The sequence below is a fragment of the Adiantum capillus-veneris genome, chromosome 10, assembly GCF_014529385.1.
Source record: "Adiantum capillus-veneris isolate H3 chromosome 10, ASM1452938v2, whole genome shotgun sequence".
Lineage (NCBI taxonomy): Eukaryota > Viridiplantae > Streptophyta > Polypodiopsida > Polypodiales > Pteridaceae > Adiantum > Adiantum capillus-veneris.
The window spans coordinates 47,322,857-47,337,626 of record NC_140940.1 but is presented as its reverse complement, the minus strand read 5'-3'; the positions used below and the strand labels follow the sequence as shown (position 1 = coordinate 47,337,626).

General features: G+C 45.6%; 1 protein-coding gene across 2 annotated transcripts in view; it reads right to left on the bottom strand.

Moving 5' to 3' along the window:
* Positions 1–14,770, bottom strand: part of LOC147448793 (putative proline-rich receptor-like protein kinase PERK11) — a 150,242-nt gene that overhangs the window by 58,161 nt on the left and 77,311 nt on the right. For both annotated transcript variants that reach the window (XM_086522454.1, XM_086522455.1), the window contains 2 exons: positions 1,127–1,341; positions 701–827 (listed from right to left, as the gene is read on the bottom strand). In XM_086522454.1, coding sequence (XP_086378580.1) covers positions 701–827; positions 1,127–1,341 — 342 coding nt within the window. The remainder of the gene's footprint in view (positions 1–700; positions 828–1,126; positions 1,342–14,770) is intronic.

Sequence of the window (14,770 nt, the reverse complement as noted above, 5' to 3'; positions counted from 1 at the left end):
TAAGGTTTCCAACAGGTAAATTAATCGATCGATTTACAAAAAAAGTGTGTGTGTGTGTGTGTGTGTGTGTGTGTGTGCACACGCGCTCCCTCTCTAAACATACCTACATCCAGGTTGCCTATGGCATGTATACGTACATTAGACATCACACACACACACACACAACTCAAATACATAGATACATATCACATATCTATAACATAAATGAATTTGTACTTAACGTAATTTGGAGTTCAGAGTTGAGGTCTAGTACCATGCAAAGGTTTTTTATCGTACTTCACACATCTTATGTAACATCTCTATCTACCTTGGCTGGTCCAAAATCCCAAAAGGCCCAATCTATAATTTTTTTCTCCCCCAACTGTCCCCTAGGTAGAATGACAGTAGACCATCTAACCCGTGCCCTGGTATCACCATCAGCAGTGCCATTTGAACCTCCCCAAAGGAACTTTCTAACCAGGCATCTAAGCTGAGACATGACTCCTGCATGAAGCACCCAGCATGAAGCAATGAAGCAAACCGAGGCAAGGAGGACCTGGTTCATTTCTGAAGCGCTACCAGCTAATGACAAATAAAGATAGATGTGTGTGTGTGTGTGTGTGTGTGTGTGTGTGTGTGTGTGTAGATATATGGTACTAAAATTCTTGACTGCATGCATCTTTCACAGCGACATATGTTGTAGGGCTGATCAATAATTTACCATGAAGACGATCATCAAGATTCCCTTTTGGCATAAACTCATAAATAAGGCACCTCTCATTCCCCTCACAACAATAGCCGACCAATGATACCAGATTTTTATGATGAGCTCGTGACAGAACATCAACCTGTAAAACAGACACAAATTAAGAATAAATCAAAGTCAAAACTTCTGAAGGACTTGGGAGTCCTCTCATCTGTCATTTAAAAAACTAATCCTCATGATGTACGGGTCGCAGGAGGAATTTTACTTTTTTGGAGGAGATTAATATGTGTGTGTGTGCGCACGTGCATGCATACTCGTGCTAGAGAGAGAGAGCTTGTGTGCGGGAGGGGGGGGGGGGGGGGGGGGGTTGAAAAGAGAAATAAAACTATAATGCAATGGAATTCAGAATTATAGTGAACTGAGAAAAAGGCAAAACCTAACCTCATTCAGAAACTCCTGTATTCCTTGAGCTGAACTCGATGATAACTTTTTGACAGCAACTGGCGATCCGTCTTTCAATTTGCCAAAGTAAACTGGCCCAAAACCCCCTTCACCAAGCTTAATATTCAAATTCTTCGTGATATCCAGCACTTCAGCATATGTATATTGCAATTTTTGCAAGCGATCTCTCACATCAATTGGAAGAGATAAATGGGCTAAACCACAAAACAAGTAGCAAGAATGTCTCTCTCTCTCTCTCTCTCTCTCTCTCTCTCTCTCTCTCTCTCTCTCTCTCTCTCTCTCGCATTCATATTGGCAGCCAGGATGGAAGGCAAGTTGGCATTTATTAGAGGTGAGAAGGTTGTTATCCTAGAGCGGTGTTCTGACATGGCACGTACATAATGTGAAACAAAAAATATATACCTCACTCTTAATGATTTTGTTATGTGGGACCAAGTGCTATAATGTACATAGTGTGATATATGCAAAGATGGATGCCACGGTTGCAATTCCGTACATACCTTGCCGGGCAGGCGAGGCCCTGGATGTTGCAATGTTGCGTGTTTCATCACATTAAAACATGCCTAATTAGCTTTAGAAATGTACAAATGTCAAGTGTTTTAAGTGGCAAACTCGTTTTGCCTAGAAAGTTCAATGTGGTCAATCTCAGCCAAAAGTAGCAAGTTTCGTGCGTAGCCGTAAACAATGCATCTTAAGTGCTTGCTACGCGGAAAACTGAAGTTCAAAATTTAATTTGAGCCCAAGGGGATCTTTCCACAATCAAAGGGATTTTTCTCAACTCATTTGGGCTTTATATAGGAAAAATGTCATTTTTGGGCTAGAAATGGTCATAAAATGATCAAAAATGACACAAAAAATGGTCAAAAATGGCTCAAAATTCCACGTAACTTACAATTCCGTGACTAGGAGAGTTGGGGGAGAGTTTTAGAAGAACAAGATCAGCACTTTAAGCTCCTCTGTGAAGGGATACATAGCCTGATTCTATGGTGTACTAGGCAATCCCGTGTGAGGCCACCAATTAGGGTTTCCCCACTTCAAATAATCACTTGAGTTTGTCTAATGAAGTTCAGAAGCTCCCATGAAATGGCTACAACGCAAAATTGAAGCGTTAATTTAGGGATTTCATCAAGGCATAAGAGCATTGCAACTGTGCAATTGGGAGTGAGGCTACACCAAATCTTCGCAAATACAATAGTTTTGAGTTGATTCTTTGTCAAAGTGAAGCTTTCATGGCTGGAGTTTTATTCTTTTTTAGTGTTTTAAGCTTCAAATCTTCTATGACTCGCTTGATTTTGCTGCGAACCATCATAGTCACAGGCCCGGCGCTTTCCTAGCCGCATTGCGCTCTGCTTGACAGCAGCATGCCAAATGACCCCCTCTCTCTCTCTCTCTCTCTCTCTCTCTCTCTCTCTCTCTCTCTCTCTCAAGTCCAGCAAATGTCTAAGCCCTTGTTATGGAGCTAGGGTTCAGCAAGATTTATTCCAGACCTTGTTTTGGGGCTAGTTGGGTCATAGCAAGCTCTTGACAAGGAACTCAAACGATGTCACTCCCAAAGACTATCACGAGAGCAAGACCAAGTTTTGACGCTGTGGTAGCAGCTCCCAATAAGCTTGATCGCCTCACATACCTTCAAGCAGCCTTGGACCGAGTCGTGGAAGAAAACCGTGAGCTCCAAACTCGCCTTAGCGAGCTAGAGGCATGTTTTGATTCCATGGCTGCTCTAGTCACCAACAACGTAAAGGAAGTTGAAGCAAAGGTTACCCAAGTTCACTCACCAACCATCGCTAGGGTACAAATTTGTGTGACAACGGAGTTCCGCGAGCAAAGACTCCAAGAAGAGAACGCCCTCAAGGTCCACATTGGTGGGCTCCCCTCACCATGGTGCACCATTAAGGACACCCTTGAAGAAGCACTTACTAAGCTCAACGATATCCTTGAAGCAGTCATCATCAAGCCCAACATCGTCTCTTGGATCAACGACACACATAGATGCGTGCCATTTGAGCACTGTGTTCTTACTTTCAACGACAAGGAAGAGCAAACCGAATTGCTACGTCAATCACATCTTCTCAAGGGAACAAAGGTCTGGATAACTGAGGAGCTTACTCCAAATCAACTCAAGGTAAAAAAAGCGAACTTAAGAAGATGCACAAAGCCCACAAGTAAGGTAAATGGGCGATCTACCGAGGCGGAAAAGCCATCATTCAGGAGTTTCGAACTCCTAAAGAGGCTACCCTCTCACTTGACCCCCGTTAGGTTTTGTTTTTCTATTCTTTACCTTGCCTACGGACCCTCAGTCCTTAATCGATATGTATTTGGCAACCATAACTTAGAAAAAAACGTTGTAACACTTTTGTACCCGGTCCCGTGGGTCATATTTGACCTCTTTGGACGATAAATTGATAATCCAATCTCTCTCTCTCTCTCTCTCTCTCTCTCTCTCTCTCTCTCTCTCTCTCTCTCTCTCATACTGGCAGCCAAGATGGAAGGCAAGTTGGCATTTTATAGAGATGGGAAGGTTGTTATCCTAGAGCGGCAGGCCAGATGACCCCAGGAGATCTATGGGACCTCTTTGAAGCTATCTCTATGGAATTGCAATGGCGTTTGGGATCTGATGTAGGGATGTTTGAGGATACTTTTAAAGGGAGAGAGATAGCCCAAATAGGACACTTCCCCTTGTAACAAGATACAAATGGGAGTCTCCTTGCACAAAGAAGACACGCATTGAGCATACTACTCAAGGTTCAAAAGGTGCAGTGTTGTTTAGAGAGGAGTCGCACTCCATGATACAAGTAGTGCGAAGAGATGAGTAGGCTCGATACATGTGGGTCAAAGTGCGGACAGAGGGCTATATGCTACTTTCCTCTTAGTACATTCGACTTTTTTTTTGCAAGGAAAAGATCCTTCCATTAGTTAAAAAATTGTCCTCTGCTACAACCGGCCTCTGCTAGAGAGGGCTACATCACAAACATGGGGAGACTCTCCGAATGAAAAGAGATAAATCACCAGATGAGGGCTAAATCACGAGATGGGAGGAGGAAACAACGACACTGGTGGCCAATAGTGCCATCTAGGCACGCACTAAACCATGGTGACCCAGGGCCCTGGGTGCCAAAGTCACAAGAAAGCCTCGTGGCGCTCCTACATGCGGTCGGAGCTGCCTTGAATTCTCTCAAACTGGCCCCTGAGTGTATGGATCAGCTCTAACCAAATGTCACGAACAGTCTCTGCGGGTGGGACAGGTGGAGCCTCGAAGATGCAAAAGCAGCGGGCTCGCCAGATGAACCACAATGTTAGGCCACAAATAAGCTCCCAACACCACTCTCTATCACTACTCCACTCCCGAGGGATGAGCTCTGTGGTGGGCTGGAGTGTAAGCAGGCCCTCCTGAATCACTATCATCCTGCTGGCAGTAGACATCTTGAAACAAAGCGATGGGCCCATGAGTGTGGACCAAGCTACAGCGCCCCAAGTGTATTGGCTAGCTGTAGCAAGTGTGAGCATCAACCGAAGAATCTGAAGCCAAACCTATTGTGACTCTCCTTGGCTGTCTGTTGTCCTACAAGCGCTTCCAGAACCCTGACAAGAACTCTGTTGTGAGACACTCCTACCAATGAAGTGTTGCAACAGGAAGAGCCTCTTTCCGTGCTGTCAAAATGTGGCACCCCAAACAAGCTATGTTCTGGAAGAAAGGGGTGCCTAGGTGATCAACTAAAGAGAAAGGATCCCGCCAAAACCACTCTTCCAGGTCCCACTGCACTCATACCAAAGGAAGACTCTCCTTAGTCCTAAGCCCAAAAAGCGCCAGTGTCCTAACTTAAGATCTACCGGGTCAAGATCTAAGACACAAGTCCTCCCACTAATGCCCAAAACTCGGATCCTCTGGAAACATCACTCCGCCACTTGTGGTGCCTAAATTGAGACTCTGTGGAGACAACCCTCTCTTTGAACCTCAAAGAACATGCAGGATCTTGTCTCTGAGCAAGCCTTAGCTCCAATGAGGACTCCAATCACGTGAAAGCCCCCATCCAACAAGGAGCTGCCGGCTCAAGAGGGGTATGCCACTCAGCAGGTATAGCCTTTGCAATATCCTGACACATGCTCTACGCCCCCCTCATCATGCATGCCATGCAGCTAAATGCTATGAATCTCCTCGCAAAGACCTGAAAACTGCAGCCAGTCCCCAAAAGTACGGGCCGGAACCTCTACGATGGTACCCCAAGAAACATGAGTCCTGCTACCAACCATGTGGCCTCGGCGCTCGCTATGTGCTAACCATAGGGTTCTAAACAAAAGGCTGCCTCAAGCGCTCCTCAATGCAAGTGGGCTGGTGCTGGTCAAGGCCACTCCGCAGGTGCTCCCAGGACCTAAGTAGGCCCACAGCAAAACGGTCCTCCCAGCTCCTGGTCAAGCCAACTCTGCGCATCTCTGTGAAAATCCACCTAGTGGAAAGGATCCATGGGCCACCCGTCTGAGGGACTCGGGCACGAATCCAATGAAGCAATAACTCCTTCAAGGGCTCCTATCTTGGAAGAATTTCTTTGACCACAAACTTCCCAAGGAGGGCTCTGCTCTACCGTGATGGGTCGATAATCCCCAACCCTCCCTGAGAACAAGGTAAAGTGATGACCTACCAAGAAACTTTGGCCCGAGCTGACTGAGTGTCTTGCCTGGCCACAAAAAGTTCCTAATTAACCTCTCTAGCTGTCTAATGCATGAACTTGAGAAGATCCAGCAAGAGGTGATGTACCATATAGTAGCCAAGAGCAGCTGGTTGGCCACTACAACCTTGCCAAGCAAAGAGAGGACAGGAGCAATCTGCTGCTTTGGAGAGATATCCAAACCAACCTGACAGTGCAAGTAGCGTACGGATGTCCCTTGCGCAATCCACCTAAAGCCCTCTCCAGGTGACCAAGCAAGCGTGCCCCCAGAAAGCCATTGTCTTCCTCCACTTGTCAATGCTCCCGGTGCGCAACAAAACACCTCAAAAGCATGCTCACACCTGTGGAAATTGGCCTCTTGGCCCTCCAAATACATGCATGAGTTGTCAGCAAACTCAACATCCAAAAGCTCACTCCCCTAATAATCCACGCAAACCAACCTCTTATGAAGTCAAAAATGTACTCATCGACTCAGCATAGAAGAGAAAAAGGAAGGGGGCAAGAGGACAGCCCTATCTAACCAAATGCGTGAGCATGAAGCATTCCCCCAAGAGCACCTGACTATGTGCACACCTGTAGAGAGCTAACACTCATCTAGTCCATGCATCTGAAAACCCCATCCGGTGCAAAATGCCCTCAAGGAAGTCCCAGTAAACTCTGTAATACACCTTCTCAAAATCCTCTCCTCAGAGACGTGCGAGGGTAGACGCCTCCCAAAAGATAAAAATTATGTATGCTACTCTCCTTGACAAAACATGTCTAGGTCTCATGTATAATGCTCTCGAGATGTGGCTATATTCTCAAACTCAGAGCCTTTGCTAAGATTTTGTAGACAGAGTTGAAAATAGTGATGGGATGCCACTACCGAATCCAAGGAGCCTCCCTTCTTGGGGATAAGATCAATCAAGCCCTCACTCATGCTGTCCCAAACATCTCTCCAATGTGTAGAAAGTGCTGGTAATCACTACAAAGATCACGACCAAGTAGCTCACAGTACTCCAAGAAGAAGCTGGGAATCAAACCATCCTCCCTTAGACAACTACCCTAGGGAAGTGCCCTGAGGGCCTCATGAAGCTCCTCCAACTGGATAGGCGTCCCAAGCCTTTGTCACGTCTCCTCAGGGACTAAACAAGGCATCTTTGCCCAAACCTAGTCTCTACATGCATCTAGACGTTCTAATTGCGGCTCAGCTGAAAGCAGCTCATGGTAAAAGCTGTCACAAGATGGGCACCATGTGCCAATAGAAAAGAACAGACTGAACAACTTTAAGCACTTCAATAACAACTGAACCGAAAGAGAGAGAGCACACGCGACATGGAGTGGTGGAATTCCACCCCAAAGAGTAATGGCCCCAAACCTTGGAGCCCCTTTCGGTATTTCTTTACAATACTTGAACTCAGTACAATGCTGATACTCGCGCCTTGCACCTTCACATTGAAGCCTGCCAGAGAATGAGCCCTCTCCACATATTTAAAGGCCCTTGGCCTATGAAAAGCAGTTTACATGAAAAGCCTTCAAACTCAAAAGCATCTGGTCCAAAAGTTGGCGCTGAAAATCAGCCAGCGTAAATCACGGAAATCCGTACAGGCTGCCACGCCTGCAAGCCAGCGTAAAAAGAAAACATATGTATAGGTTGCCATGTCATCATCTTTTACGCAAATAGAGTGTGACTGTGTGTGTGGTCCTGCTTTATTTAATCCCTTGAGTTCTCTTGGGCCCCATCGGACGGGGTTCCCATAAGTTGGCCTGAACTCCTCTTTAAAAATAGGCAACTCGGTAAGACTTTGCAAGTTGGTAAAACTTCTTTTGCTGCTTCTCCTTCTTCCCTTAAGGTTTAGGGCCCTCCGCCGAGATCTGCAGGTTGGCTCCGTTCTTTAGTGTCCTGACACGTCAACAGTTTGTGACATCCCTCCTTCTTGAAAGAAAGTAATTGTCCGCAATACAGCATATCTGCAAAACAACTCAAGTTAGCTCAAAAATTTCTGAGGGTCATTCCGAGGGACATTCCAAGGGACAATCATTTTTCTTATTCCAAATCAAAGCTCTTGATTTGTTGGGTCGTTGGCTTCCCAGAAAAATCTCATCCAATAAGGAGTCTCATTCCAGATCGGAACTCTTGATATCTTGGGTCATTGACTTCCCAGAAGTATCTCATCCAATAAGGAGTCTCATTCCAAATCAGAACTCTTGATTTCCAGGGTCGTTGACTTCCCAAAAGTATCTCATCCAATAAGGAATATTCAATAGTTGGCACATCGCAATGCAACAAAAATGTTCACATATGCCTGTTACAAGACACAACAAACAGCGCCGTTGAGCACCCCCCCGAGACAAACGGTCTGCGGTATGAAGCTACTCAACGACTGCCTCGTCATTCTTGCCGTAAATAACCTAAAAAGGTCTGAGCCATGAGTTCAGAGGACTGGTACAACCAAACGCTCCCCAGACATCCCGTCTGCGTCGTTCAAAGTTTTCTAGCATACAACAAAACGCTCCCCAGATATCCTGTCTGCGTCGTTCCGAGGTTTTCAAGCATATCAAAACAGCATTTCTCACTACTCCACCCGGGAGTAAAATCACCAATCATTGAAACCAATATTAAAGTCAGAGTCAAACATTTCAAATCGGCACAAAGACATCTTCAAAAAAAATACTATCCATTTCAAACAAATTCCAAACAGGATCCCCAAACAAGTTCAAACAGAACTCAAACTTAAAAAGCAATCTCGACATCAATCAAGCTGGAAAAGTCGACCGACTTTCCATCCTAAAACTTGCACCAAAAATTAGGGTTAGGTTCCTTCCATAAGGTCGTAGCCGACCACAACATGCCATATGGTCCATCAGCTCTTGGACAGACAATGTTCCTCTGGCGGCAATGGTAGTCCCAAGACAGCAATCACACCAGACCTCCAAGGTTATCAACTCGAGAGGAGACACCTACTGAGAGATGTCGAGAAATTTCAAGTTATAATCTGCTAGGGTTTCCATGGCAAGGATGTCTGGATACCCCACTCTGCCAGAAGTTGCCAGAAACCATATAACTTCAGGTAGAAATTTTCTTGAAAGCTTGCCAAGACATTGGAGTGTGCAGCTTGGTAGGTATAGTCATCAACCTCTGTATGGCACTACCTCTGAGAAAAACAGCAGCTCGAAACAAATCCTTGATCCTTCTCTTGCAAGTGATCTTTACGGCTTATGCCCTGTAAGATAGAGCGATGAAGACGGGAGCGCGCCCGATGCGGGATGAAGGAAGGGTGGGCGTGGCTAATAAGTCCCGGGTCGGAGCACGAAGATTCTTCAAATAAAATTCCAGTAGCCTTTGGAAGCGTCAATTTGCTCTGTCTGCTCTTTTGTAGAACCGGTATGCTTTCAGAAAAGCACACGTCTGATGTTCTAATACCACTGTCACAAGACCGGCACCACGTGCCAATAGAAAAGAGCAGACTAATTCCACCCCAGAGAGTACTAGCCCCAAACCTTGGCACCCCTTTCGGTATTTCTTTATATTACTTGAACTCAGTACAATACCGGTAGTCGCGCTCTGGACCTTCACGCTGAAACGTGCCAGAGAGTGAGTGCTCTACACATATTTAAAGGCCCTTCGCTTATGAAAAGCAGTTTACATCAAAAGCCTTCAAACTCAAAAGCATTTGGTCCAAAAGCTGGCACTGAAAATCAACAAGTATAAATCACGGAAATCCGTATAGGCTGCCATGTCAGCAAGCCACCGCAAAAAATGGAAATCCCTATAGGTTGTCATGTCATCAGTAGGCGCGCTTTGCGGGCTGTTCGTACAATTGCCACGTCATCACCTTTTACGCAAATAGAGTGTGAGTCTGTGTGTGGCCCTACTTTATTTAATCCCTTTAGGTCTCTTGGGCCCCATCGGATGGGGTCCCATAAGTTGGCAGAAACTCCTCTTTAAAAATAGGCAACTCGGCAAGACTTTGCAAGTTGGTAAAACGTCTTCTGCTACTCTACTTCTTCACTTAGGGTTTAGGCCCCTCAACCGAGATCTACAGGTTGGCTCTGTTCTTCAGTGGCCTCACATTCAGCAGTTTGTGACAAAAGCCAGTAGCAACTCTATGCATATCCTCGAGCTCTGTAGCAACTTCCCCCTTGGGCCTCCTCAACTGACAAAAATAGGCAACTCGGGAAGACTTTGCAAGTTGGTAAAACTTCTTCTGCTTCTTCACTTAGGGTTTAGGCCCCTCGGCCAAGATCTACAGGTTGGCTCCGTTCTTTAGTTTCCTGACACAATCAGCAGTTTGTGACAAAATCCAGTAGCAACTCCATGCATATCATCGAGCTCTGTAGCAACTGACCCATCCGGCCTCCTATCTGAGAAAAACAGGCAACAGGGCAAGACTTTGCAAGTTGGTAAAAGTTCTTCTACTACTTCTGCTTCTTCACTTAGGCTTAGGCCCCTCAGTGGGGATCTATAGGTTGGTTCCGTTCTTTAATGGCCTGACCCGTCAGTAGTTTGTGACAAAAGCCAGTAGCAACTCCATGCATATCCTTGATCTCTGTAGCAATTGACCCATTGAGCCTCCTCAACTGACAAAAATAGGTAACTCGGACAGACTTTGAAAGTTGGTAAATCTTCTTCTACTACTTTTGCTTCTTCACTTAGGGTTTAGGCCCCTTGGCCGGGATCTACAGTTTGGCTCCGTTCTTCAGTGGCCTGACATGAAAGCAGTCTGTGATAAAGGCCAGTAGCAACTCCATGCATATCCTCGAGCTCTGTAGCAACTGACCCATCAAGCCTCCTGAACTGACAAAAATAGGCAAAACTCGGCAAGACTTTAAAGGGTTGGTTAGACTTCTTCTTCTACTTATGCTTCTTCACTTAATCGTTTAGGCCCCTCACCCGAGATCTGCAAGTTGGCTCCCTGACACGTCAGCAGTTTGTGACAGAATCAAGTAGCAACTCCATGCATATCCTCGAGCTCTGTAGCAACTGACCCATCGGGCCTCCTCAACTGACAAAAATAGGCAACTCGGCAAGACTTTGCAAGTTGGTAAAACTTCTTCTACTACTTCTCCTTCTTCAAAGGGTTTAGGACCACAGTCTGCCGGGATCTACAGGTTGGCTCCGTTCATCAGTGGCATGATACGTCAGCAGTTTGTGACAAAAGCCAGTAGCAACTCCATGCATATCCTCGAGCTGTGTAACAACTAACCCATCCAGCCTCCTCAACTGACAAAAATAGGCAACTCGGCAAAACCTTGCAAGTTGGTAAAACTTCTTCTGCTACTTCTGCTTCTTCACTTAGGGATTAGGCCCCTCGACCGGGATCTGCAGGTTCACCCGTTCTTTAGTGGCCTGACACGTTGTTAGCGTGCAAACGACAAGAAAAACGAGTCCCTCTATAGCCTTGCAGGAATCACACCGTCGGAAGGAAAGAACTATTACGCCGCCGAAAACACCTCGGATAAACACCTGTAGAGATTTATGAAAAACCCTTCCAGCATGAAACACACTCAAAATTAGGAGAAACCGAGGACATCATGACGTAGCTCGTCTCGTGGAGATGTCCGTACAGTATCCATAGGCAAAAGAAAGATGAAAAATGAAAAAGTTATGGCCGCCCGAAACAGGAGTGTACTCTTTCTCGCTCAGAAATGAGCTCTTTGCAGGTATTGCAACTATTAAAATGGGGGCTTTCTTATCTTTTATCCCCAAAAATTTTCTCTCTCTTCTCAGCCAACAACGCTCTCTTTGTAGGCCTCTTTTAATTGGTTCATTTTTTGCCTTTTTTAGGTGGAAAATGAGGTGTCGCTCATCCTTTCACTAAGAGAATGGGGTGGGGACAAGTGTCATGTGGACCAAAATGGGACAAAGCGCCTGGCCAAGCAGTGTGGACAGCTGGAAAAGGCGCCCCTCTCTCCCCAAGAGCCCACGAGCCCATTATCTCAAGCTCTACACAAGGGGATACACCTAATGGGGGTTCCCCCTTTAGCCTATATACTCCATTCTCCCCTTTGTGTAAGGTGCAGCGGAATGAATGTTGTATTTTCTCAAGATTAGTGATCTTTATTGCTCAAGGTTCCTTTTAGTTCTTAGGGAAAAAGAGAGCTTTCCGTCTTATGGAGAGTGATATGATCATGAACAAAGTGATCGATATTGTGCGTGCAAGTGAATGAGACTGAGAGAAGGAGAGAGAAGAGATACGACACCGAGAGGTTGTAAAACCCTCCTCCGAAGGCCCCACTCTCGTCGACGAGAGTGGTCTATTCTTTGATTGCACAAAGGTGTACAATGCGTATGCAATGGACTATGCAACTTGGTCTATGCCGATGACGACGACGAGGATGACGACGATGGCTGAAATCTGAGATGTTCTAATCGTTGAATTTCGGGACTGTTTCGGTGGCTGCAAATGACTGTTTTGGCTGCGTTTTCTTGGCTGAAAAATGAGGTTTCTTAGGGCTGAAAACTGATGGTCTTTACGGGCTGAATCTGCTACACTTTAGGTGAATAATGCTGGTTTTAATTTGCTGCTGAAATCCAAAAACGCCAGGGGCTGAAATTGGTCCTTCCGCCGCCGGGGTTCTGCAAATGCAAAATCGCTAGGCTGATCTGCTGTGTCGTGATGATGCCGGGGCTGATCTGCTGTGCACAAATCGCCAAGGCTGATCTGATGCAAAAACGCTACGTCTTCTGTGGAGAAAACGCCAGAGTAGTCGCGGGGGTTGGTCTTGCTGAGAAGTTGCTTGTTGAGCAAAATGCTCCTGCTGCCTCTTCTGCTGTGGAGTGCTAGCTTGGGTTTGCTTATATATTAAGTTACCCAATTTGCCCTACTGACTACCCAACAAAAGTCACTTAATAAATAAGTGAAAAATGTCAAAAATAGGGAAAATGGGATAAAGTCACTTGAAAAATTCCCAAACTGACTCTGATGGAATCTGAAGCGAATACTGATGATCATGCTGTGTGCAACCGGAGGATATGCATCTATTGCTAAGTGACTGGGCATACACGGTCTACGAATAGACTCACAAAAAGTGTCAGATCACTTCTAATCTAACTTGACTTGACTCTGGGAACCCTGCTATGGTGTAGCTTGTCCACAGACACATAGGGTTGGGATGTGTCACGTGACATCCCCTCCTTTTGAAAGTGAGGTACTGGTACCGAACTCTATGGCGTCGAGGGAGATCGCCAAGAGCATCCGGAATCCTGGAAGGGACTCTTCGCTGGCCCACTTTAAGGTGTGGGTCGTGCGGTACTTGAACTTCATGAATGTCTGCAAAGCCTTCTTCGTTGGGCCGCGCCGAAAGTGACACAAAGTCTTCAAAGATTCCTTCCTTTCTTCATGTTTGTCTAGAGTCCTGCTTCTTTCGTCTTCAAGAATCTCCATGGCTGAAAATTCCTGAAACCATCTCCAACACAAAACCATGAACATACCCATTCCATGTAAAGTGAAGGGAAAAAATCTTGTCTTCGCTAAAGACTGTGCATGCAATGTAGATGAACAAATAGACGGAGTGCCAAACCGTTCATCCAAGACATGCAAACAATGAGATCGAATCTTTCTCTTATGATCTAGAGCAATCAACTGTGGCAAAACACAATGGAAATGCCCACGCTTGGTGCTTATACTGTCATGTGCTCGTTTGGAACTGTGTCATGCCAAGGAAGAGACATGGAATGTGACTTCCTTACATACATACTTTTCAGCTTTTCATGAAAAATCCGCATACATTCGTGCTCATCCATGAGAGAAATGTGTTCAACATACAATGTGTCATGCCTAGGAAAAGGGATCACATAACGATGCTGACTAAAATATAGGAAACGATCACGAATGAAACATTCGAACAAAGCGTGCGTATCAATCATGCGAACACATAATACTTCCTGTGAGGGTTCTTTGAACCAAGGCTCGAGAGCCAAGATCGGTTCTTCGATATCTATCGAATCTTCTTGTGGGGGATCTGTGGACCTCGACTCGAAAGCCAAGATCGGTTCTTTGTGATCGATCGAATCTGCAATGAGGTTAGCTTCGCTAGAAAAAGCATCCACTAACACCTCATCCTTGTGAACAATCACATCATCTTCATGCAACTCATCATGCTTGGGAGAAATCACATCTTGATCATGCAAAACATCATGCTTGTCATTGGCATCCAAATCATCATGCTTAGCAATATCATTCAAATCCTCATGCTTATCTTTGTCATCCAAATCATCATGCTTGTCATTCAAATCATCATGCAAATCATTGTCAATCAAATCATCATGCTTCACACAATCATGCAAACCCTGTGTGTCATGCTTTGGATAAGAAGAGACTGAGAGAGTCTCCTTTTCCCGAATCTCTTGCATCAGTGCCTTAGCTTCAGAAAAGAGTCGCAAAAACTCTTCCCTTCTTGCTTTGATCTCGCGATCAAATTCTGCTTGTCTTGCTTTGTTCGCTGCTTGTCTTTCTGCTTGTCTTTCTGCTTCGTCTTCTGCGTGTCTGCGTTCCATTTTTGCTTTTCTTTCTTTGAATTCACGATCCAATTTGGCTTGTCGTTCTTTCGCTTCCAAGCGCGCTTGCTCGTGCTCACGCGCTATGGCTGCCATTCTTACGGCATTTTTGTTTTGCGTTGTAAATTCTGTTCCATAAACAACAGCTCCAACTCCTCCATTGGAGTTAGTGCAATCGGTGTCGTAGATGAGGAAGGGTCGGAAAAACCTCCTGGTCTTCGCATTTCTCATGCTCATCACCTCCAAGCGAAGTATCCATTCCGCTTCGCGTGATGATCATTCTGAAGTCGTGGGTTCTTGTGGGTTCTTCAGTTCATGAGGAACTTAGGTTCTTGGGGGTCTTGAGTTCTTGAGGTTCTTGAGGTTTTCTTTCGCTTGCAAATCGCGTTTGAGAAGGATCTTCTCTTCACCCGAGTTCTACTCCTTTCTGCGGACACACCCCTTGGCGCCCTTGCGCTCACACCAAGGTTGCTTTTTCCCACC